The 26,537-nt window shown below is 41.8% G+C and overlaps 1 protein-coding gene across 5 annotated transcripts in view; it reads left to right on the forward strand.

Annotated features, from left to right (window-relative positions):
• Positions 1-23,061, forward strand: part of AQR (aquarius intron-binding spliceosomal factor) — a 184,372-nt gene extending 161,311 nt beyond the window's left edge. For 2 of the 5 annotated variants that reach the window (XM_085869603.1, XM_085869607.1), the window contains 8 exons: positions 1,063-1,234; positions 1,346-1,516; positions 7,875-7,960; positions 12,527-12,701; positions 12,815-12,919; positions 15,115-15,315; positions 21,665-21,874; positions 22,058-23,061. In XM_085869603.1, the coding sequence (XP_085725729.1) occupies positions 1,063-1,234; positions 1,346-1,516; positions 7,875-7,960; positions 12,527-12,701; positions 12,815-12,919; positions 15,115-15,315; positions 21,665-21,874; positions 22,058-22,558 (1,621 nt within the window). In that variant the 3' untranslated portion in view covers positions 22,559-23,061. The remainder of the gene's footprint in view (positions 1-1,062; positions 1,235-1,345; positions 1,517-7,874; positions 7,961-12,526; positions 12,702-12,814; positions 12,920-15,114; positions 15,316-21,664; positions 21,875-22,057) is intronic. The other 3 variants (XM_085869604.1, XM_085869606.1, XM_085869605.1) reach the window with 3 other exon arrangements.
• The last annotated feature ends 3,476 nt before the right edge of the window (positions 23,062-26,537 follow it).

Here is a 26,537-nt window from a genome sequence, read left to right on the forward strand (position 1 = left end):
TGCGATCGCTTAGGACGCTTAACACTCCGTTGTCGAAATTCTGGTAAAAATCGGATGTTTTGGAGACGTTTTAAGATTGTATAAAAGTATTTCACCCGCCGCGTCACGGCTCATCACGTGGTGCAGCGCGCTCGAGCAGATGCGTCATTGAGTCACGTAAAGGTTTTGCATGTGCGCGCTGACGTCATCGTGCTCGCCCCGGCGTCCTTTCGAGTTGGGGCCGTCGAGTGTGACCTTTACCTTACGTTAATCCGTGGTAACTTGAGAACGGAAGAAGCTACCAATGTCAAATTACACCACGTGATTCAGGAGGGTGATGGCTAGCGCTGTTTAGATTTTGGTCAAAGGTCAAGGTCACAGTGAGGTCAAACATCCAAAAAAAAGTTATATCTCGAGAACGGAAGAAGCTACCAATGTCCAATTACACCACGTGATTCAGGAGGGTGATGGCTAGCGCTGATTAGATTTTGGTCAAAATCGGTCAAAGGTCAAGGTCACAGTGAGGTCAAACATTCGATTTTTGATGGCTTAGTACAGAATCATCGTAGAAACTTCTGATTTGCGTCGCTACCTTCTCTCGAGACAGCTTTTATTGGACAAGGTCAGAGGTCAAGTTGACGATTTCATAAGTACCAGTCTATGACTGCTTGTTTGTTCTTTGCTTTAATTTCAGAGTACATGGAAACATTAAACTGCTTAAATTTCAGTAAAAACTGGAAAAATGGGGATGTTCTAAAACTCTTTGACCAGTAGTGTGTGTATGTATGTATATATATATATATATATATATATATATATATATATATATATATATATATATATATATATATATATATATATATATATATATATATATATATATATATATATGATTGTGATTTAAACAATCGAATTAAAGCTGCAGTTAGAAATTTTTATAAGCTACATTCAACAATGAGGGTCCGTTTTTGCTCCACGCTCTGCAAAGCATCATTCCTGACATGCAAGAGTTTCCTGCAGACCATGGAAAAATGTTATTACTCAGCTATTTGCTTGACTCTAATCTTGTCTGTTCTCCTTCAGTATGTGCAGCCTGTACAACTGGCGTTACCGCAAGTTGGGCAACCTCCCTCATGTGCAGCTCCTCCCGGAATATCAAGTTGCCAATGCTGGTTTTGTCTTTGATTTCCAGCTCATCAACGTTGAAGATTTCAATGGGGTTGGCGAATCTGAGCCCAACCCTTACTTCTACCAGGTGATCCTCCTATATGCTCCCAGTAGACTTGTTGGCGTAATTATGCGTCTTTATATTTTCACACTGCATTTGTGAGCCAAACCCATGCCTTCTTGCCCACTGCGCCTGCAGAATCTGGCTGAAGCTGAGTATGCAGTTGCCATCTTTATGTACATGCGCCTCCTGGGTTACCCGGCTGAGAAGATCAGCATTTTGACCACGTACAACGGGCAGAAACATCTCATTCGTGACGTAGTCAACCAGAGGTGTGGTTCAAACCCCCTCATCGGCAGACCGAGTAAGGTAAGTGATTTGACACGAGTGATTTGGAGTAAGGAGACATTTTGCATTTCCCATTCCATGTCGTCACCAATTTATCAAAGCATCCAGTTTGGTGTAAAAGAAGTTTCCTATTTTTGACTTGTTGCTACATTTTTTTGATTGAAAAACACTTGAGGTAAGGCATGAGCAAAGTAAGCTGCATCGGTATCATTTTTTTTCTGATATCGATATATCGGTGGGCTCATTCCGGTGTATACCAGTATATCGATATCGTTTTTTTTGTTGTTTTTTTATGGGTGAGAACACTGAGACAGCTGGGAAGCCCGCCATGCATTTTACGTTGGCACTCTGTGTATAAAATACACAGAGCATGCACATGCTTCTCACTAAATAAAATGTTCAGTCTTACTGACCATGTGTGTGCTGCTCAGGCACACGCGATGACGACATTTAGTATCCACACCGATATTGGTACACGCGATGATGACTTGTACGGTATTGATATTGGTAATTGGCACAGGCCGATATCGGTATCGCATCATTAATCGGAACAGGTCAATGTCGGTAATTGGCACAGGCTTTCGGAAGGACACCCGATTCAGGTGAAAAAAAAAACAAAACAATTGCTTTTGAAACAGCTGCAAGGCCAAAGGAAAATGCCATCGCTCGTACTCTGCTGAGGCTAAAAGTTAAAACCTACTGTACCTCCTTCCTGGCCAAGTACGTCGTGACGTCATACGTTCCAGGCATATCTGAGTGCATCAGTATCAGTTAAATTTGTTTTTGCACATTTTGAAGGTGGGCTGATGATTCTGGACCTCTAAGCAAAAGGGGCACACTTCACATGCAGTCTTTAACAACCACATTATATAACATGTTAACTAAAAAGAAAGATTGTTCAGTGCTGGTTTTGTAGCATATGATAAGAAAAGAAAGTGTCTTTCATCTGAAAAGGAAAGAAAGTCATCTTTCACTTTCATAGAAACAACTTTCATAGAAAGTCATCTTTCTCAAAACTAATCTTGGCTTTGAGGACTTTAAATATTAAAATTCTTCAATGTGCCATTTTCCTTATTTGGAACGATGCAAGCATGGGTGACAAGGTAATGGTTTGTCTCCCCTCCCGCTAAGCTTGTTAAATCACCGGGTGAACAGCCCCCACTTGAGCACTGATACCATCATTTATAACACCGAGTCAATGGCCGATCGATTTACTGTGTGAATGATTGTTCGGAACGGAATCCCTTTATAACCCTGGGTACTCCCTGCACTGTGTTTTGTATGAAACTTGATTTTCACATGACCAGATAAGAATGAAACTGATATATATATATATATATATATATATATATATATATATATATATATATATATATATATATATATATATATATATATATATATATATGCCTGGTGTTGGCTTAGTGGTTAGGGTGGTGGCTTGGGATCCCAGGGTCCTGAGTTCAAGCCCCATTGGCTGCTGAATTAACACCAGGGGGTTGACTCAGCCTGTCATCCTTCCGAGGTCGGTGAAATGAGTACCAGTGTGTACTGGTCCCGGTGTATGCCCCGGTTAGAATAGGTGTACCATATCCCTGTGTGTCGTAAAAGGCGACCGGGGTTGGCGTCAGGAAGGGCATCCGGCTATAAAACATTGCCTCAAGAAAAAGCCCAACCCCTGCACAGCAGGGAAAAATGGCTGTAAAAACGGTCATTTTATGATATATATATATATATATATATATATATATATATATATATATATATATATATATATATGTTTGCAAAACTGATGGACAGACTGTATCTTATTGCTTCCACCACCAAAGGTGGACGGAGGTTATGTTTTCACCCCTAACTGTCCCTGTCTGTCTCTGAGCAGGATATCTCAAAAAGTTATAGATGGATTTGGATGAAACTTGGTGGACTTTGGTTGAGTGCAAGACAAGGATGAATGTATTAGATTTTGTTGACAATGCGGATCCGGACATGAGAATTTTTTTTGTTTGTGATTTTTCACCATTGAAAGATGGGGCTAAAAACGATATATTGCACGATATTTCAAAATGTTGTGGACGAGTTATGAGAACTTGGTGGATGAGTTCAGTAGATGAGAACAAGCCATTAGATTTTGTTTCGGGTCCGGATGCAGATGCGGCCTATCAGTGGGATGCAAAACATAAAATGTTCAACCTGGCGGAGGTGTGTCCTCTATCGAGTGTCGTTCTCGTATCTATGTTAATTTATTCATTCATAACAAGATTAAAAGAAAAAAATCAAAAAAAATCTCCTTGTAATAGAGAAACCTTGTTATTGGCCATTGTTAGAGTGTTAATGGAAATTGCATTATTTTTAATCTTTTCTGACGAACTGGTACAAGTTTTGCACGATGAGCTGCACATCTTATCTCAGACAAAAGTACTGGAAGCTACGGTTTGTTCTTTTTCGGGCCACTTTTTATGCCTGTTGCAAATTATTTTTTCTCTTGTCATTCCATAACAAAAAAGGAAAGTAGAAGAATCCTTTGCGATTTGTATCAATATCTTGGTATTTCATTTGGACCACACCTTGGCAACTCTTGTCTTGATCAGCAAACTGATACATTTGTGATCACACGTTTTATGCTGAAAACCAAGCTTGCTAAATGATGTAACAAGGAAGGTGTAACAGCGAATAATCATTAAATTTCTGGTTAAAATGTCAAGTTTATGGGGATTTGCATCACATTGGCTGTGTCGTATGTTGATGGTTGCATCTTGGATTACATACAAGTTTGTTTTCATCTACAATTTACATACAAGTTTGACACAAGGTCCCTGGCACGTTCGAAGCACCCACATTTTGTGTAGTTCAGATATTTTAAAGTTGAGGTTGTTATGAGTTTTTCTCATCAAATTTTCAACAAACCTTTATTATTTATGAAAATATGCAGAATGTTAATTGGGTCAAAATATCAAAGGGCAAAGTCACAATAAGTATAAATAGGATGCATGTTACATCCACTGCATGTTAGCACGAGACGGCCAGGTTTTTCTTTTTAAATGGGTTCCAGGTTTCTTCATTTATTTACCACTAGCAAATATCACCCGTTGCTTCACTGACGGGTGTACTAAAGGGGTGGAGGGAGAGAGACATGAGAGGGGGTGAGGAGGGGTGGGGGAGCAAGATGGGAGGGAGAGTGAGGAGGGTTGGAGGGAGTGAGGAGGGTTGGGGGAGCGAGGAGGGAGGGAGAGCGAGGAGGGTGGGGGAGCGAGGAGGGAGGGAGAGTGAGGAGGGGTGGGGAAGCGAAGAGGGAGAGAGAATGAGAGGTGGGGGAGCGAGGAGGGAGGGAGAATGAGGAGAGGTGGGGAAGTGAGGAGGGAGGGGAGACTGGGGAGAGAGGGAGAGCGAGGAGGGGTGGGGAGTGAGGAGAGAGGGAAAATGAGGAGAGGTAGGGGAGCAAGGAGGGAGGGGGAGAGTGAGGAGGGGTGGGGGGAAGGAAGGCAAACGTGTGGTGTAGCGTTAATTACAATTCATTTTGTCTCATCAAAATGCTTCTGCTTTGAATAACAGTGAAGATGGAAACAAAATAATATCTGAAATCCATGATTGGTCATGTTATAAATACCGCCCGGAGACAAACACCGCAGAGAGAGAGACAGAGACAGAGACAGAGACAGAGACAGACACAGACGATGTTATGCTTTAACACACACACACACACACACACACACACACACACACACACACACACACACACACACACACACACACACACACACACACACACACACACACACACACACACACACACACACACACACACACACACACACGTGCTTGGCCGATATCAGAAAATCTTCAGGAATCGGCAGATTGGAGTTAGTGTGATTATTACATTCGATAATATGAGTACCGACTACAGTACATCCTGTAGACAACCCAAAAACCTTGAGTAGTTTTCACCCTTGTTTTGGGGGAATTTCAATAAATTGTCCAAACAATGTTGCATTGTAGACGTTTCAGGGTGATGTGCATAAACATTAATATTTATAAACAGCTGCCAATTGTCATGTGACGGGTGAAAAAAAATTTGGCTGTAATTTAGAAAACACGTTAATACGGCAAACAGCTCGGAAATCGAGTTTTATCAAATATATTTTGCTTTGAAACTCACAAAGAGAAACTGTATAACCTTTGTAAATCATGTACCTCTACCTTGTAGCAACTGCCAACTGTACATCCTGATCAGGACACGAACTGTACCACTTTCGACTGTGGGGCGCTCAGCAAGTGGCTTAAGCATTCAAGGAAGCACTCCAATTAAATGGTTGATAAGAAACAGCTGGCCAGGTTATGGCTGCATGCCTTATAGGATCCCGTTAACTTTAAAGCCGGTCTTCACCGTGCCTGCAGTTGTTCAAGAAATTAAATGAATTCGTTCAAATAATGACTTTATCCACAAAAGAGTTGTTTAACATAGAACAACCCTGGAGACATCGCAAAGTTTAATCGCCCGTGAAATATCCGCCATGTTGCCTGCTTGTCTGTGCACGTGGTACGTTGGTTCGCAGTCCACGCAAATGTTATAACTTTATTTTAAAACATCCGTTTCTCATCAGGTTTGCTTTGATTCCCTGTAGAGCACCTCGTGAAACTGCCAAAAATATACACAGATCTGGCAGACACTGTGGATAGGCAGTCCTTCTGGGGGACAGGGCTGAGGTATAGCAGTGAATGCATGAAATCACAAAGCTCAATGAAGCTGGTTAATTTCAGCACGTTCCTAAATCTTTTGTTCACTCAATTTAATTCTCCAAACAGTCGAAAAAGTTAAGTTTAATGCTTTGGAAATTTCACATTTTCTTGTGTATGTATGGAGTAGGAGGGAACATAGCCATGCTTGCTTAAAATAAATAGGTATATACAGTCGGCGAAGTTAGAAGACTCATTTCTTCAAATTATCAGATTTCACTCCATATTTTGACACTTATTTAGTCCGAGCGATATCCGATCCTCAAAGGCGAAATTATATGTCATTGCGATACTTTAGTCCGTGAGAATAGATCATGGAAATTTCATCATATAATGCATTAAATCGCTCCATGCTCTTAATTTGAAAACTATTGTACTTACAAAAGTGAGGTATACAGCGATTCATAGCTATGATGAACAGGCATTCGATAATATGAGGAAAGTGGAAAAAAAACCCCAAAACTATCGTCAATAAATTGTTGCTGCCTGTTCCAAGTCTTCGGCATGGTTGAGCATGCCAAAAAACATGGCTGCTTCAGACCCCAGCGAAGGAACCTTGGATACGCCTAAAGACCACAGTGTGAGGTGGCCAAGGATGGTGCTTGATAAAGGATATATTTAAATAAGGCCGTTAATTATCTTCAAAATGGGTGTTTTAATTAACCCAAACGCCCAATTTTCAGTCATGCATTTCCTTGTAGTTCCCATAGTATGTATGCAAAGTTTCAGGCTGATAGGTTGCATTGTTTTGGAGTTATGGAGGAGAAACACACACACACACACACACACACACACACACACACACACACACACACACACACACACACACACACACACACACACACACACACACACACACACACACACACACACACACACACACACACACACACACACATTTATTGGTATAGATTTGGGCTTCAGTGTGTGTGTCTGTCCAGACTCGAAACCATAACTTTTTTCCAATCCGAGATTTTGTCATCAAATGTTTAACAAACCATTATTGTGAAACTATGGAAAACACGAGTTAATAAAACTTACATTTTTATTTTATTTTAGCTGTTTTCATCAAGTTTAGTTGGAATACAAAGCGGACGTGGACGAGCTTTGCATTTTGAGATGCTTTCTAGTTTACAACTGCATTCCAACTTTAAATCTGAGAACATTCACACATATACATACAACCATCACTGTACTATAATCTAGGGAGAGCATCAGTGTTGCTGAGGATATTTCTGGGGTTATGCTGGGTGGTTTGCCGTTGCCTTTGCAGTGGTCATTCAGGACATGAATTTGTAGTTAGTTCAGGGTGCCTGATAGCTCACTTACACCACGAAATATACACCATAGGATCTATCATGACTAGTGCTGGCAGGCGGGTCCTCTGGCTTGACTTCCATCCGAGGGACGGTACATACATTGATGCCTCACCCTGCAAGCGAAACCCCAGGGTGACAGAGTTTCCATCTGGGCAGAGATTCAAACCCAGGCTAGACGGCTCAGAGGTGTGTGTGCCTTCCTGTAAGCAAGCCTACCAGCCCATGACTAGATACAAAATCGCTAAAATAATTAATGCCTTGACACATTTATGAAGTGATCATGGTACTTCTTATACCGGTAAGATAACCTTGTCTTTCCCGTCCAGGTGACCACTGTTGACAGGTTCCAAGGCCAGCAGAATGATTACATCCTCCTCTCGCTGGTGCGCACTAAAGTCGTAGGCCATCTTCGGTAAGATTTCTAAGGTTCACTCCTCTTCACGATTGTTTTCTTTGCATTGTTTATATCAGTACTTTTATTAAATGTATCTTTACATGCTTCGATTGTAATCCTCAAAGTTCTGCCGATTTTCTGTCGAACCCTAATTTATGTTTTTCGAGTGATTCGACATTAATTTCCTTCTCTTGCTGAGTTTCTCAGACACAGGCACCATAGAGCAATTGAGAACACGTGTGGACAGACAATTACAGCGACCAGCTCATGGGCGGTGCCATCTTGATGTCACGTGACCCACTGCCACATTTGTTTGGCTGATGTAGATTTATTTCCTGAGCAGACTTTCCACAAACCCTTTGGTTACCTTCGCATTCTGTGAAAGGTTATGTATTGGTCGCTGTGTATTTATTTATTTATTTATTTGTGAATATGTGTGTGTGTGTGTGTTTGTTTGTTATTCGCATAACTCAGAAAGTATGAAACCAAATCGCTTGAAATTTGGTGGGATGATGGGTTATTATCCAAGGAATATTTGATTAGATTTTGGGAGCGATCGGGTCAAAGGTCAAGGTCAAGGAAAGGCCAAATTCGTATTTTTACCATAGCGCGGTCAATTTTGATCTAATTGGCATGCAACCGATGCCAAAATTTTCAGAATTCATTGCCCAATCTTGTGATGGGCGACATGACACAATTACGTCATTACCCTTGTTAGCGGTTGGGGTCAAAGGTCAGTGGGGTCACGACCTTTCAAAATATGCGGTTTTTGTCATAACGTGGTCAAATCAAAACCGATTTGCATGAAACCAACACCAAAATGTTCACTGTTCTGTTCCCCCCACTCATGCCAAGAACAAAAAAGTAGCGGAGGTGAAGGTATGCGCTCTACCGAGTGCCCATTCTAGTTTTGTTTTGCATTTCAAATATTGAAATTATTTTGAAAGTCTCAAGGATTGAATACACAATGGTTCAAATCTCATTTGACGAGAATATGCGCTCCTTTTGAGATGTAGTCCACCAATTTATGGCTTTTGCATCACCGCATGTGTGCCAATGCACAGGCCATCGGTCACAATGCTTCATCCAAAATCAAAGGCCCTATTTTATTCGGATATGGATCTTAGATACGAGTCTATAATTGGCAGACTGCATGTTTATTCCGCACTATTTTCAAAGAAAAGTTATGGATGATGTGATCTCCCCCATATAAGTGTGCCTGTTTTGAGTGAACTCCTGCAACGTTAGAATTTTTTTTCTTTATACTTGGATTACGTGTACAACGGACTTTAAAATTTAATCTCAAACCGAATGTTTAAGATTTTTAAAAGATTGGGGTGTACAGGTCGTTGACCCGCCTTGTCGCAGTGCACGGCCTGCAAACCTCAACTCCTTTGTTCCTTGCTTCTCCCGTCTATGGAACGACATTCCAGTGGCTGTTCTGAGTCACTCTTGTATCCAGGATTTCAAGCAGGCAGTGCACCACCACCTCATGTCATCCCCCATCCTGACCCATAATCTTTATTTCCCTCCATTAACCCTTCCTAACCCAACCCTCTTACTTGCTGATTTAAGTGTTCTCTCTCTCTCTCTCTCTCTCTCTCTCTCTCTCTCTCTCTCTCTCTCTCTTTCTCTCTCTCTCTCTCTCTCTCTCTCTCTCTCTCTCTCTCTCTCTCTCTCTCTCTCTCTCTCTCTCTCTCTCTCTTCCTTCCTTGTTCATTTATCCATTTGCCAAATGTGCTCATTTGCTGCCCGGCTACCCCCACTAACCTTGCTTTTTCATTGGCCTCACTCTCGGTGAAAAAGAGACAGACAGAGAGAGAAAAAGGCAATGGGTGATCGCCTTTACGTGACGATATATGTCGTGTGACGACTATGAAGATGATGCCGAGATGCCTCTACAATGCGTCTGTGTATGTTCAAGCCACGACTTGACTGTTCATGGCGAGGGAACAATGGACAATCTGTCACTCACCACAGAATATGACATGACCTTGAAGTCATTCCAATTGATTGCAGCCAATCAGCCAGGTTCAGGTTTATTACTATAATATACACACCATCGCTGTGTGTGGTCTGGATTTTGGGAAGACATGAAAGTCGAATGGCTGAAGGTGTCTGCATCAAACTACTAACCCTAACTGCACAAAATTGGTCGGTAGCTGTAATTTGCTGGTGAAATGTCATCCTATGTATATATTTTGTGTGTGTTCTAGGCTCCTGGAAGAGCTAGGACACAGAACAGAACATGACACAACATAACACACAGGGAACAGCAGGAGAAAGGGGGAATGCCAATAGCAGGGCGGAGGGAGAAGGTAGACGTAGAGTAGTAGACGGACAAACAAGTGATGCAGGTAAGGATGAGAGTTAGGGGAGAATGAAAGGGGTGGACAAGATCTCTTCAAGATAGTTTGTGTGTGTTTGTTTGTCAGAGACAGAGACAGAGACAGACGTAGAGACATTTTTCTGGAATGGTCCCAACATTTTGGACCTAAAGTTATGCAAGAAAACTCGCATGCTCATTTTTCAGAATTTTCTTATTCGTAGAAAAATAGATCAAGTGTTTTATCAACTTACCAAACTCGGAGGTGTAATGGTTGGAGCATCCGCTCCGAATCTGAGAAGTCGGCGGTTCAAACCCCAGCCGAGACTTACGAAAGACTTTAAAAATGTCACGTGCTGCTTCCTTGCTTGACGTTCAGCATTTCAAAGGATAGAGCACGGACAATCCCCATTGGTTGGCTCACTCTGTCTCCACAGACCCCAGTCTATGATAGAGAAACTACTTCATTTCAATTAAATTTTACATTTTGAACACTGTAAACACGTATTAGAACATGAATCTGAACACAAACCTGCAGTTTAGCAGTACTTTGCCTTTGAATTTGGCAAATTGTACGGAGTCTCTTCCTGAGCGTGTGGTGCATCAACAGAAGTAAACTTCTGATCCAATGTTTTTTTTCCCTCCAACCTTTAAACCTTTTATTTTATTTCAATTTAATTATATATTTGAACACTGTATAACACAAATCGCTAGTTTGCGCATCTAAAAACTGTTTAGCAGTACGTGGGCAAGATTTAACACCGCTTTGACCAATCAAACTTACCGCTCGTACAGTGTGACCACTCCTTGGCTTTTTCACAAGATCTTGGCTATTCGTTGTTCACCTTGGTGTCTTGGTTTTCTTGGCGTATAGGTTTTCTATTATCATCGCTTTTCCAAAACCTTGTGAATTCATGGCTTTTTTCATTGGCTCACCTTGGCATTTATGAAAATGAGGAGTGGACACACTGCGCTCGTGGGGAATATAGAGATTCAGGCAAAATGGTGGTGCGGTGACTTCGTCCAATAGATGAGTTTGTTAAGTTTTTCTTTTTCTCAAAGATCGTTCCAAATTTGTCAGTTTCTCCAAGAAGAGTTGGCAGAAGGTTCAGTTCTGGACTGTTCCGTTTGACCCAACAGCTTCGTATGGGTGCCATCGTGCCTGTTATTCAAAGTTCACGACCAAAGCTAATATAGACTGTGCTTGGGCATGCAAAGTAAGAGTTTAAAATACCCTTCCCATGTCCTTTTTCCAAGACTGTATAGGGCGTGCTGTTCTCTGAACTCTCTTGTTACCCTCGCCGAAGAGAGAGGGTATTGCATTTGGGTCCGTTTGTTTGTCCGCACAGAACCTTCGTGTTTTTCCCCACAACCATTTGTCGGATTCAGACGAAATTTTCACCATTGGTGCGACTACTCATGCAGAATGCTTTAATGCTAATTACGATGTCATAGGTCATGTCGGGATAAGATTGCCCACAAAAATGTTTTTGATGATGTCATTAGTCACGTGATTCAGCAGCCATATTGTTTAAAAAAAAAAACAAACCTTCAAAAATCTTCTCTGAAATGGCTGAACTGGTCATCACTGCCAGCAGTTCTAATTGTCTCATTAATTACATAACACACCAGTACACAAATGCCACACAAAACAAGTAGTTCTGTTGAGGATCTGCAATCAAATCTCTGATTGCTCTTTTTCTTATATTTGTGGTGATGCATAGTAAGTATACCGATACATTTTTTGTAATCCTTCTTAACACTTCCCCAAAAATGAAAAGCAAGCTTGGGGACAACGTTTTATATCCGCTGAAGAGGTTAACACGGCCACGTCTACTCCGTTAACAACACTTTAGAAGATAGGCTTATGTGTTGGGATCAAAGTTTGTTGACCATTGTATGAAGTCCATGAAAGATGCTGATTGTTGATTATGAGGTGAATGGTATAATGTCTCGTATGGAGGTGGGGTGGCAGAACTTTTGGGATACTCCTCATATTACTTGGAAAAGGTATAAAATGATATACATATAAGGATCCCAGTATTGTGATTGAGAGTATGGAGGGAACAAATCAGTCAGTGGTGGCTTACAGAGAACTCCCCCACTTTACGTTTATGCAAAATAAACTTTACTTGTGCTGAATTTGCCTGGATAAGTCAGTACTCTGGCCAAGTGTTCCGCGAGTGCAGGTCTTACCGTCTTCATCATCTATTTCTTCAAGTCTTTATTCTTTGCCTTCTGCTTCATTTTCTTTTCAGGGATGTGAGGCGTCTTGTGGTGGCCATGTCCCGTGCACGCTTGGGCCTCTACGTGCTGGCTCGTGTTCCACTTTTCCAAAATTGCTTTGAGCTGACTCCAGCCTTCCGCATTCTCACTGCCCGACCTCTACGGCTCCATCTTGTGCCGTCCCAGACTTACCCAACTTTACAAAAGGTCAGCGGTGGTTGTAAGATTGCCATATTTACTCATCTGCCATTCCTTTGTCTGTCTGTTCACTTGTCTCGCATTTTGGCTTTCTTTCTGACACATTGACATTTTATCCACAGAATGGAGTGAGGCCCTTGGCAACAGATGTCAGAGTTGTGGCAGACATGCCTGATATGGCAAACTTTGTCTACAATATGTATATGCAAATGGTGCAGTACTATCAGGTAACGTTTATACTTGCACTTAGTGAAGCAATCAACAAAATGTTATTCAATTAAGAGATTTCGTTATTTAAATTTTGCTGTACATACGCCCTTCGTATTTGTGAGGGTTATGTTAATGGGAAAACCTGGCAAATTCAGAATTAGTGAATACGGATGCCTTGGTTTAATTGGAAAAATGGAGTTAGATTCACAGGTCAGACTGAACATTGGGGGGAGAAATGGTAAATGTTTAAGCACAATTATTAAAATAAATAAATTACCGTACTGTATACAGAACTATGCATTTTAATTTATTTATTTACGTTTGATGACATTTCATTGGAAGTGAAGCCAGAAGGATGATTCATGCCCACTGCGGACACATTCACACCCAGAGCCAGCCCGTCTAACACATTAACTTTTTCACTTGAACTCATCACGTTATTCTGCCTCTTTCCAGCAGACTCACCTTCCCCACTCATCTTATGTTCAGAGGCCATGATTAACAGTAATTAAAAGTTAATGATCATGAGTTGAAATGCACAGCGAGGTGTTTGTGGTTCAGGAAGCAAATACAGTACTGTGCAGTATCAACATTTGCGCACCTCCCCTCCTGTCCCCGGTGTTGGTGGTTGGGTGGGTGTGAGGTGATGTGGGGGTAGGGTGATAGTGGCTCGCAAACTCATGAATCAAGACATTGGGCAACAAAAACAAAATCTTTTCGTCTGCTACTAAGGGAAACGCAGGTGTTCTTGGCTAAATCTGGGTCGCTGATTTTAAATCTGTGGTCAGAATTTAGCCAGCATGTCAGCTAAACTTTTTAAAATATGTACATGTATTTGTGATACCCAGCATGCTATTATTCGATACTTTATTATTACAGATCGCCACATTGTACATCTAATATCAGTGCTTAGTCATTACTTTCACGTCATAATTACGTAACGATAATTGATCTCCGTGTATAATGTGTAGTATACAAACCAAGAACATAAACAAGTTGCAGAAAAAGAAGTTAATAAAACATGAGATCATGGTCATCTTAAGAAGGGTGTAAACTTGATTGGGCAACCTGCCCCCATTGTGAGTGATTCAGAAACAACACTTCAAGTTTACACTTCCTTTCAATATAGTCAGCGTCGGCACCGTTCAGATGTGTTCAGAAGGGTGAGACGCTTGCTCTTGTGCTTGTGTTTGGAAATGGTCTCTCGTTGTTGGAACCAGCAGTAAATACCCATCATGTTTGGGGTGAACCGGCCTTGATACTTAGTTTCCATGACCGAAAAGTCTTGGTGGAACCTTTTGCCATGCTCATCGCTTACTTCACCCAGATTAGGTGGGATGAAATCAAGATGAGAATGCAAGAAGTGCATTTTAAGAGACATCTGACAGCCCATTCGCTGATCGGCTTTTTAGCATGTTGTCCACTAATTCCGCATTCCGTTCAGCTCTGGTTCCCAAGAAAGTTCTGCACAGCCAACACAAATGCTTCTCATGCTGCAAACTCAAGTGGGTTCAGTTTATTTTTGAACTCGGGATCACACACCAGTTCTCAGATCTGGGGCCCAACGAAAATGCCTGCTTTGACTTTAGCATCAGTTTTCTCTGTGCCAAACTTCTCTCTAAGATCTTGGAAGCCATTACCGTCGTGATCCAATGCCTTGACAAAGTTTTTTTTTTTTTATAAGGGTTAGGGTTAGTTAAAAATTATAATGCCACGTGGAAAATTTTACTTAAAAATTCATAACTTGGTTAGTTTTCATCCATTTTTAATAATTTAAAGTGCTCTAAAGCTTTTTATGAGAAATAATATTCTACAACAGTTGTATTGCTATAATTGAAATAAAAAATACAAAAAAAATATTTATGATCACTTAAAATCACCCACCAGGGCAAGCTACTGGAATTGGACCATATGTATAACTCAAAATCCTGACATGCTGAGAAAATTCTGACTTCAGATTCAGAATCGGCATACTCGATTTAGTCTAGAGCACATGTTTCCACCCCAGCAGCCGAAATCTTTGTTGTCCAGTAGAATCGGTATATATTTACCAATTCACGAATACGTGGAACTCGCCAAAACAGGTTTACTGTAATTGGTAATTATTCATTTATTTGGCATTGTAAGGTTATTTTTGCATTCTGACCTTGTTTTTTTTTCTTTTTCATCAAAGCGGTTAACAAGCTGTTCTTTTTAACCTTTGTCATAATAGCCATTGATGCCACCTCCAAGATCGGATCCTCGCATTGTTCAAGCACCACAGGCCTCAAATAAGGACAACAGATTTCCAGCACCGCAGCTCACAAAGACGAGAGAAGTGAATCAGCACATGGCTCACCGGGAAGAGCTGGCCATCATTGAGGACAAATCGGAAACAGAACCGATGGAAATCCATGCTCAAACCGAAACGAAGGTGAAAAGGTGTTAGAATGGAAGGGGCAGTGAAGGAGATGCAGAAATTGAATTCAATCGTCACATGCCAAAGGGGTTGAGAGACTGTTGTATCGACTCAGCCCTGGCTGTCTGTGCCTTCGTCGATATATTTTCATAAAAATTTTTTTCTCTGCAACTGCTTGTCCAATCGATGCGAAACTTTAAAGTTTACACATAGGAGGGACTCTCCCTGGAGAATATTTTATTGTTGACTCTGACATCATAGTTCACATGATGGATTAAAGGAAAACATTTGGACATCTCTGAAACCGCTCAATGAAAAAAATTGAAACTTGGCAGATGTCATAAACTCCCCACGGGGTATGTAGGGTGATAACGATGATATCATCGGTGAAGGGGTAATTCATGCATTAATTACTTGAATCAAAATCATTCTCCAAAAAATCTGAAGCTTCGTCTATCTGATCTACGACCTGATGTGAGTGAAGAATTAAATTTATGTCATTGGTCACGTTTTCTGGTGGCCGTAATGGATTGAAAATGAAAACGTAAAAAATCCTCTTCTCCAGCATCGCTTAACAGATCGATGCGAAACTTCATACACATTATCTACGAACCATTCGAATATCGTTTGAATAGTTGAACATAATCGGTCACATGGTTTGACAGCCATGTTGGATTTAAGCTGAAACCTTCAAAAACATCTCTCAAACCACTTAGTCCGGGAGCCCACTGAGGTTTAATCATAATTTTTGGTGCAAAAGGTTTGGGGTGCGGGATGTTCCCATGGGAGTCTGGGAAGGCGATTCTTAAGTGTCACGTATGGTGCGTTTGGTTGTCAGCACCACCTGGATGAGCAGAAAAATCACTTTTAATCATAATTTCGAGTGCAAGTGCAATTCAAGCATGGATCGACAGATAATTATGTACTGATTATAAATCAGCAACTTAAGAACAAAATCCATGGTGCATATCCAATTAAGAACACCATTAATTCGCGTCAATTGGCACTTTTAATCATAATTTTCAGTGCAAGGTTAAAACAAGTGCCAAAGTGTAGAGCACAGTGCCGCGAAACACAATCAAGTGCTTAAGAACGATTCTTATGGTGCGCTCCATGCTAAAGAACGGGTCAAAGGTCACTGTAGGGTCACCACATGATGTATGAGAGAGTTTAATCATAATTGGGAGTGCAAGCGCAATTCAAGCATGGATCGACAGATAATTATCATGTACTGATTATAAATCAGCTACTTAAGAACAAAATCTATGGTGCATATCCAATTAAGAACACCATTAATTAGCGTCAATTAGCACTTTTAATCATAACTTTCAGTCCAAGGTTTAAACAAGTGCCAAAGTGTTGCGCACAGGGCCGCTAAACACAATCAAGTACTTAAGAACGATGCTTATGGTGCGTTCTGTGCTTAAGAACGGGTCAAAGAGCTCGTGTGAGAGTTACAACCATTGACGTTCTAGTGTTTCAAATCGTTGCTTGTCAGTTACCGAAGGGTTTTTTTCCTCCAGGGGTGTTTGTGGTCAATCGGTCGGCGAATTGCCTTGGGCGGGAATTACACAGCAGGCAAGACATGAACAAAACATAGCATATCAGATCATATTTGTATTAAATGAGCAACAATATATACTCGACAAATTTGTTTCCTCCGAACTCCTAACCCCAGCAATCTACAAGGTCATCTAATCAAACCTCAGGTGTGGCCCAAATTACGTCATGTCGTGTTCGTCATGTTTATTACGTCATGTCGTGTTCGTCATGTTTACAACGTCATATCGTGTTCGTCATGTTCTATTACGTCATATCGTGTTCGTCATGTTTATAACGTCAAGTCGTGTTCGTCATGTTTATAACGTCAAGTCGTGTTCGTCATGTTTTATTACATCATGTCGTGTTCGTCATGTTTATTATGTGAAGTCGTGTTCGTCATGTTTATTACGTCATGTCGTGTTCGTCATGTTTATTACGTCATGTCGTGTTCGTCATGTTTTATTATGTCATGTTCATCATGTTTATTACGTCATGTCGTGTTCGTCATGTTTATTACGTCATGTTTTATTACATCATGTCGTGTTCGTCATGTTTATTACGTGAAGTCGTGCTCGTCATGTTTATTACGTGAAGTCGTGCTCGTCATGTTTATTACGTGAAGTCGTGCTCGTCATGTTTATTACGTGAAGTCTTGATGCTTATTACGTCATGTCGTGTTCGTGATGTTTATTAAGTCATGTGTTCGTCATGTTTATTACGTCATGTGTTCGTCATGTTTATTACATCATGTTTGTTACGTCATGTCGTGTTCGTCATGTTTATTACGTCATGTCGTGTTCGTCAAGTTTTATTACGTCATGTCGTGTTCGTCATGTTTTATTACGTCATGTCATGTTCGTCATGTTTATTACGTCATGTCATGTTCGTCATGTTTATTACGTTATTGTTATTCCGTCATATCGTGTTCGTCATCTTTTCGTACGTCATGTCATGTTCGTCATGTTTATTACGTCATGTCGTGTTCGTCATGTTTATTCCGTCATATCGTGTTCGTCATGTTTTAGTACGTCATATCGTGTTCGTCATGTTTATTACGTCATATCGTGTTCGTCATCTTTTAGTACGTCATATCGTGTTCGTCATGTTTATTACGTCATATCGTGTTCGTCATCTTTTAGTACGTCATATCGTGTTCGTCATGTTTATTACGTCATGTCATGTTCGTCATGTTTATTACGTCATGTTTATTCCGTCATATCGTGTTCGTCATCTTTTCGTACGTCATATCGTGTTCGTTATGTCATGTTCGTCATGTTTATTACGTCATGTCGTGTTCGTCATGTTTATTCCGTCATATCGTGTTTGTCATGTTTATTACGTCGTCGTGTTCGTCATGTTTATTCCGTCATATCGTGTTCGTCATGTTTTAGTACGTCATATCGTGTTCGTCATGTTTTAGTACGTCATATCGTGTTCGTCATGTTTATTACGTCATGTCGTGTTCGTCATGTTTATTCTGTCATATCGTGTTCGTCATCTTTTAGTACGTCATATCGTGTTCGTCATGTTTATTACGTCATGTCATGTTCGTCATGTTTATTACGTCATGTTTATTCCGTCATATCGTGTTCGTCATCTTTTCGTACGTCATATCGTGTTCGTCATGTCATGTTCGTCATGTTTATTACGTCATGTCGTGTTAGTCATGTTTATTCCGTCATATCGTGTTTGTCATGTTTATTACGTCATGTCGTGTTCGTCATCTTTTCGTAAGTCATATCGTGTTCGTCATGTTTATTTCGTCATGTCACGTTCGTCATGTTTATTACGTCATGTCGTGTTCGTCATGTTTTATTACTTCATGTCATGTTCGTCATGGAACATCATCTTGTCGTCTGAGGATTGTACCAGATCGTTCGTCTCGTCGTTGCTCTCGCCGTCCACATCGGCCACCAACGCGTCCGGCATCTGTGGCCCTTCAAACCACACGACATCGTAGGATTGCCCGTCGTCTGCCACTGCCCAACCGTCCTCGGGTGAATCTGGATTCGAGCATTTGTGGCTCCGCCCCACACCCTTGCTTTGAATGCCGCCCTGTGTGTATGCATTTTGATCTCATATTTGCATGGGGGAAGGCTGCTCCCGTCTATGCCAGCCAGCTTGTGAAGCAGATTCGTGGAGTTCGCCTTTGGTCCGAAAGCCTTCTCGAACTTTTGGTAGCGGAAGTCGTTGAGGGCGACCCTCTTCCTGGCACCATAGAGCTCGCATGTGAAGTCTTGCAGCCTTCAACAGGAGGTTCCACAGCAGACCGCAAAAGAGGTTTCGGGGCCAGATTGGCGGGTGGCATCACCACAGTCCTCTGAGGAACTGCAGTGAAGTTCTTGTAACATCGACTGTGGTAACCATCAGTTTCTGTGGGTTCACTTGGTCGTGATTTGATTACTTTTCAATACCGAGATGTGGAAAAGATCTTCTTTTCTCCACGGATAATGGATGTTCTCTGTACTACGGTCCACTGATCAGCGTTGAACGACAGTATGCCCTCATTTGATGCCTTGCCTTTCGAATCGATAATGCAGGATGCAGCGTTTTGCAGCATTCGTGTCTGATGCGTCTGCAACAAAAAGCGCGACTTCTCACTAATCTCAGCTAAACAATTATATTAACAGTGACAATAGGTAGCGTGAGAGACGGATGAACGTTAACAGTTGAAGGCCGCATCATAATGGGTAGTCGAAGGAATTGTGTGGAAGTTATAGACGAAGTATACACGAGTTCACATGAGTCAATTTTCATCGAGGATCCAGAATATGTAACTGAGATTGTGTATAAAGTGTCATCTGCTTACCACGTGGCGTCTTATTCTGGATGTCGGGCATAACGGTCGACTCGTGTGACGTATCGGCCGGGTGATCTGGTGTTCTGGCAGACTCATTGCCAGTATCCTGGATGCCGTGGCATCCTAACATGAAAATCAATGACACATGGATAATATAATTCATCAATAGAAGTTCACAGAGACAATGATTGAGATCAGGGCCGTGACATGGCTGTATGGGGACAGAGCAGACGCCGTTCATAAAAGCGCCTGCTCTACTTCAGTGTTATTTTGACCCCAACCCCCTCCAGACCCCCTGTCCAGATTTGACTTGGAATAATAGTCAATATCTCCAGCTATCACCAAAAATGATTTTTGACGAGAAATACAGAAAACCCTACAAGAACCCAATCAGAAATACAGACAACTTACCATCCTTTTTGTTGGACATGATGATGCATACCCGGCCGGCACGACGTGTGGTCCCGTTTTGGCCTGCGCTCGCAATAGCGTTATACGTCATAGATAGGCAGTGCAGCAACAATTGCCGAGGTACCTACAGAGAACACAGTGTGCTGACAGACACGCGTTCATTCTTATGCATGACCTCCAAGAAAACACCAGAACCCATTCTTGTGTGTGCTGAAATTTCCCGAAGCATCGTTCACACAGGGAGGCGCACATCGACCCGGTGACCTTTGACCCGTCTTAAGCACGGAACGCACCATAAGAATCGTTCTTAAGCACTTTATTGTGTTTAGCGGCACTGTGCTCTACACTTTGGCACTTGTTTTCAACTTGCACTGAAAATTATGATTAAAAGTGCTAATTGACGCTAATCAATGGTGTTCTTAATTGGATATGCACCATGGATTTTGTTCAGTACATCAGTACATAATTATCTGTCGATCCATGCTTGAATTGCGCTTGCACTCAAAATTATGATTTAAAGTGATTTTTCTGCTCATCCAGGTGGTGCTGACAACCAAACGCACCATACGCGACACTTAAGAATCACCTTCCCAGACTCCCACGGGTCCCATGGGTACATCCCGCACCCCAAACCTTTTGCACCAAAAATTATGATTAAACCTCAGTGGGCTCCCGGACAAACTGAGCCAGTAGATGCAAAATGTTAAGTATATCAACTACCCATGGGGATACAAGGAAGATGACTACAACATCATCGGTGACGTAGTTTGGCAGCCATGTTGGATTTAATGCAAACATAAAAAAATCCTTCTCTTGAACTGCTTAATGCGAAATTTCATAAATATGATCAACTAGCTATAGGGAATATAGTTTGAAATTTTAAACATCATAGGTCATATGGTCTGGCAGCCTTATTGGATTAAAGGGAAAAATTTGGTTCTCTCCAAAACCGCTCAACGAAAAAAATTGAAACTTGGCAGATGTCATCAACTCCCCTATGGGGTATTTAGGGTGATAACCATGACGTCATCAGTGAAGTCGTATTCCAGCCATAATTGATTGGATCGAAATCCTTGTCCAAAATATCTGAAACTTCATATATCTGATCTACGACCTGATGAGTGAAGAATTAAATTTGATGTCATTGGTCAGGCAGCCATATTGGATTGAAAATAAAAATGTTTAAAAAAAAATCTCCAGAACCGCTTAACAGATCAATTTCATACATTTAATCAACTCGCCATGGGGAATATAGTATGAATTTTTTTTTTCATATTCATCTTCATTGACACAATTTAGCCTTAATGTGCACAAAAGTAGTCGTTAAATATCCTAATAATCAATTAATAAAGCTACAGATAATGGTAATGGATGTGACATAATGGGATGCATGGATGATACGGGTATACAGGCCAAAATAGCAGTGGACCACAATCGTGTTCAGTTAACGATGGTATTTTTGTTCAGAATGAGCGTCTCATTCGCCAGACTGGACTCTCTACCGAGTGGGCATTCTAGTTTAAATGGCAATGTAAAATACAAACAAAATTGACCTTGCTTTTTCCAACAAATTGGTGAATAATTTGTTCCTTTTAACCTTTGTCATTATAGCCATTGATGCCACCTCCAAGATCGGATCCTCTCTCAGCTCAAACACCACAGGCCTCAAATGAAGACAACGGATCTCCAGCACAGCAGCTCACAAAGGCAAGAGAAGTGAACCAGGACGTGGCTTGTAAGGAAGAGCTGGCCGTCATTGAGCACAAATCGGAAGCAGAACCAATGGAAATCCATGCTCAAACTGAAATGGAGGTGAAAAATGTAAGAATTGGAAGGCAGTGAAGGAGATGCAGAAATTTTATTCAAAATAAGAAATTCTGATGATTAGATTTTGCTGTAGTTTGTAATCATTTGTGTAATTGGCATTGTAAATTATCATTTTTAACCTTGCTTTTTCCAGCAAATTGGTGGGTAATTTGTTCTTTTTAACCTTTGTTCTTACAGCCATTGATGCCACCTCCAACATCGGATCCTCCCATCGTTCAAGCACTACAGGCCTCAAATGAGGACAACGGATCTCCAGCACAGCAACTCACAAATGCAAGAGAAGTGAACCAGGACGTGGCTTGTCAGGGAGAGCTGGCCGTCATTGAAGACAAATCAGAAGCAGAACCAATGGAAAACCATGCTCAAACTGAAACGGAGATGAAAGATGTAAGAATGGAAGGCAATGAAGGACATGCAGAGCATTTGGTTGCTGCAGCAATGGGAGAGGAAAGAGAAGGTGAAAAGAGGGAAGGGATAACTGAAGCACCTGGACAAGAGGAAGAAGAGTGGGTAGAAGGGGGGATGGAAGAAACAGGAGCACAACACAATATGAAGGAAGGTGCAAGCCATTGTGAAGAGAAAGAAAACCAATGTAGTGAAGACGGAGAAGACCACAGAAAGATGCCAGAGCATCCTGGTCGTGATAGTGACAGTGAAGATGATGTGGAGAACCAATGAGGATAAAAAAAACAACTTCTGGAATCTGACTGAATCCAAGTAAAGGTTATTTGACCGATGTACAGGTACATTATCAAAATGACGCTCTGTATGCTTTTGCCGATTCCAATCAGCAAATGCTCACAGAAAAGAGTTTCCATATAAATGTGCAAGAAATGTTTCCTGTTGGCATATGATCACGCCTGATACCGATTCAAACTAGACTGCCATATCATTGCCCACTGTTCAGCTTGCATCATCTGTTGCGCATGAAGGCTTTTGTACAATTTGCACAGATTATGGCCACTGTTGCAGAAAGAAAGTTGCTTGCCATTGCTAGTTGTTTTGTAGCTCGCAAACAAATCTCGTAATTGTTTGGGGTTGTTGATAGCAATGTGTACGAAACTGAAATTGCAAAGTATCGTTTTGTCATTTACCTGTGCATTTTGATTGTTTTGTTTGCAGCATTTGGTCATCTGTGGTATATTCTTCCAGATTTGTAGTAAAACACTTTTTGTAAATAATGCATTGTTTGTGCTCTCAGGTTCCCAGTTTCACTGGTAGGGAGCTATCGTTTTAATACAAATGCATTTGAGACATGAACGAGAATGGCACCCGGTAGAGCAATGCCTCCGCCAGGCTGAACGGTTTCTGTTTTGTATCCCACTGATAAGCTGGTTAAGCCGTACCTTAACCAAGATCTAATTGGCTTGTTCTCGTCACCTACCCAACTCATCCACCTATTTTTGTCATCCGATTGAGATATCATGATGTACATCATTTTTGGTCCCGTGTCTCAATTCTGAAAAACAACTTTTTAAAAATATATCAAATCTGGATGTTCACCAAAATCGAATCAATTCGTCCTTGTCACATACAATGGAAGGAGTAATGGCGTGAGATTAATACTATCGGAGGAGATTGACAAGGACATTGTCAGAGAGCAAAGAATGGGAGGGATGGATCGTTATGGCATGGTGGGTAATAGAGGCAAATGGTGTGTTATGTCAATTAAATGGGCCACAAACGGGAAGGACTGAGGCAGAGAAGCAGGAGTTCAAGGATGCTCTGGAGAGGATCATGGGAATGGTTGAGCTGGAGGTGATTATGTGCATTGCAGAGGACTCCAATGCACATGTGGGAGTGGCAGGACTGGGTGAAAAGGAATATGTTGGTAAATTTGGTTGAAGGACAAGAAATAGAGGGCCAAGAGCTGATGGCAAGATTGGGATGGCCATAGCTGGTTTGTTCTTTCAAAAGTGAAAGTCAAAAAATTATTTGCGTCAAGGCCCTGTCACACCTTGACGATTTAGCCAGCGTATGCCGACGTATGAAAAATTTATCTAAAACGCTGGCACACGTCGAATACGTTATGGGTAAGTTTTGTATACGTTAAGAGCACGCTGAAGCATGCTGGCATACGTCGTAGTACACCGAGCTCGTCGCCAAATTTTAAGCCTGCTCAAAATTTTTCGACGTCTGCCAGCGTATGACTCACACGTTCCGCATACGCTGGCCATAAGTTGTAGGCACGTTATGCAATCATTGACACACGTCGACACACGTTACTTGAAAGTTACTCATCAGTCGAAACACGTCGAGGTAATGTTTAGCGTACCCGAAACTTATTTCTAACCTTTGAGTAACGTGCTTTGAACCTATGTGTAACTTATCTCCAACGCACATTGACGTATGTAGACGTATTTGACGTCTTCCGGACGACCACAGAACTTGCTGAACGTATTTCTAACTTACAGCTACCGTATAATGGCGTATTGGCAGCGTTTAGGGGAATTGGTATATAAAAATGGGCTTCACAGGAGGAACCCGTCAGTGTTCCAGACTCCATGGTTTTTTTTTTTTTGTTTGTTTTTTTTCTTCGGCATGACGGTGATGTTGACACTTCGATTTCTAGTGCGGTTATGATTTAAATCGTTGAGCGGCAGCCTTTTAATAGGCTACGCCACGTGATCGTCGGTGATACGCTACCGCGCTATGCATAAGTTAGACTATCGTTGGGCATAGGTTGTGAACGCCAACAACACGCTAAGCATTCGTTGGTATAAGTTATCGAAACGTTCTGTGTACGTTACTAATACGTTATGCATACGTCCAACTCGTTATGAATACGCCCAAAACTGAAAAAAAAAACATCAATAGTTCAGCGTACGCCAGCGTTTTACATACATTTTGATACGTTGCCATACGCTGGCTAAAACGTCAAGGTGTGACAGGGCCCTCAGCACGGAACAGAGTTGCATTTGTTGGCCGTGAGGAAGCAACAATTGTAGAGGATCAAGGACCAAGGCAGTGGCAGGAGAACGTCACCATAAGGCTGTCATGTACGTATGAAAAAAATGAGGGAAGGTAAGAGCAGGGGTCGAAAGATGATAAGGTGGGGGAAGTGCAGGGACAACATTTCCGTAGAGTACAAGGAGAGGACGAGGGCCAGTTATGAGGAACTTGGTGAAGAAGTCAAAGGTTTAGAGGAGTAGAAGTAGTGGAGAGAGACATTTTGGGGAATTGCAGGAGTTTTGTGGGGAAGGACATCAGGAAAGAGTGCACCATCTCAGAATAGAAACCAGGTATGGTAGACAGAGGGAAGTAAGGAAGGTTTTGAAGAGGATATAAGGAAACAGGATGCAGGGTGGCTGCACTTATATGGGCAAAATAAGAAAGCAGCAAGGAGAGCTGTGGATAACGTGAGGAATGATTTGGAAGATGATGGTGGAAAGATGATCTATAAATTGGCTCATGACAGGGATGAGAATAGTAAAGACGTGGATGGGGAAGAGGGGAGTGGGGTAGGTGGTGGCAGTACGGTGATGAAGGATCGTGCTCGGAGGCTAGTGAGAGAGAGGGGAGGGGGGCAGTATTGAAGGTATGAGGAAGTATATTTCAAGGAGCTGTTGAACCAGTGAGAAAGCAACGGCGAGCTGGAGCTTTCGTGTTATGTGGAAGGGAAAGTGGAGTTGGTGGAGATCACAAAGCTGGAGGTGCAAGCAAAATTAAAAAGGATGAAGGGAAGGGTCAGGCATTGATGAGGTGTGAATAGAGATGCTAAATGCAGTGGGATAAGTGTGAGTCGTTAGACAAAGAGGATGATGAATGTAGGCATAAGAGAGGATTTGATTTCAGAGGATTGGAGGACGGCCAATTGTGCCGATATGGAAAGGGAAGGGTGATGTTCAAGATCCAAGGAGATAGAGGCATTACACTCCTAAGTCATGTCATGAAGGCACTGGAGAGGATTCTGGGCAGGAGGATAAGGAATCAAGATTGTGGAGATGGAGATCAGAGAAGAGCAGCAGGGGTTTAGAAAGGGTAGGGGGATGGCAGATGGGATGTTCGCACTGAGACAGCTGGTGGAGAAGAGGTTGGAGGTGCAAGGTGAAATGGCATTGGGATTTGTCGACCTGGAGAAGGCCTACGACACTGTCCCGGGAGAGATGGTGATGGCGACACTGAGATGGATAGGAGTTCTGGAAGCATAAGCTAGGTTTGTGGATTGGATGAATAAAGGAACGAAGGGAAGAGTTTTGGTTGGTCCTCGGATGTCGGAGTTCAGCGTGAACATTGATTTGAGGCAGGAAAGCGCTCAGCCCACTCTTGCTTATCATGGTGATGGAGCTGATAAGCAAGAAGGTAAAAATGAAAGGTATTCTGGGCAGGATGTTGTATGCAGACGATCTGGCTGTTGTGGCGGGAGATGCAGGAGGTACTGAAGGAGTGGAAGGAGTTATTCGGGAAGCATGGATTTAAGATGAGTCTGGAAAAGACTGAAGTGATGTGGGTCAGGCAGCAGAGAAAATAAATGAATGTCAGGTTAGAGGGGAAGGAGATCAGACAAGGAAATAGGTTTGAGTATCTGGGAGGAACAGTGACCGGAGATAGCAGGTCGGAGGCAGAGGTGTGAATATGGGGTCGAGGGTGGACAGAAAAATCTCAAGGAAATTGAAAGAGAAAGTTCTGGTGTTATGTGTAATGCCAGCCTACCTTT

The sequence above is a fragment of the Eptatretus burgeri genome, chromosome 2 (genome assembly GCF_056783735.1).
Source record: "Eptatretus burgeri isolate ZD-2024b chromosome 2, Ebu_testis_v1, whole genome shotgun sequence".
NCBI classification, from domain to species: Eukaryota; Metazoa; Chordata; class Myxini; order Myxiniformes; family Myxinidae; genus Eptatretus; species Eptatretus burgeri.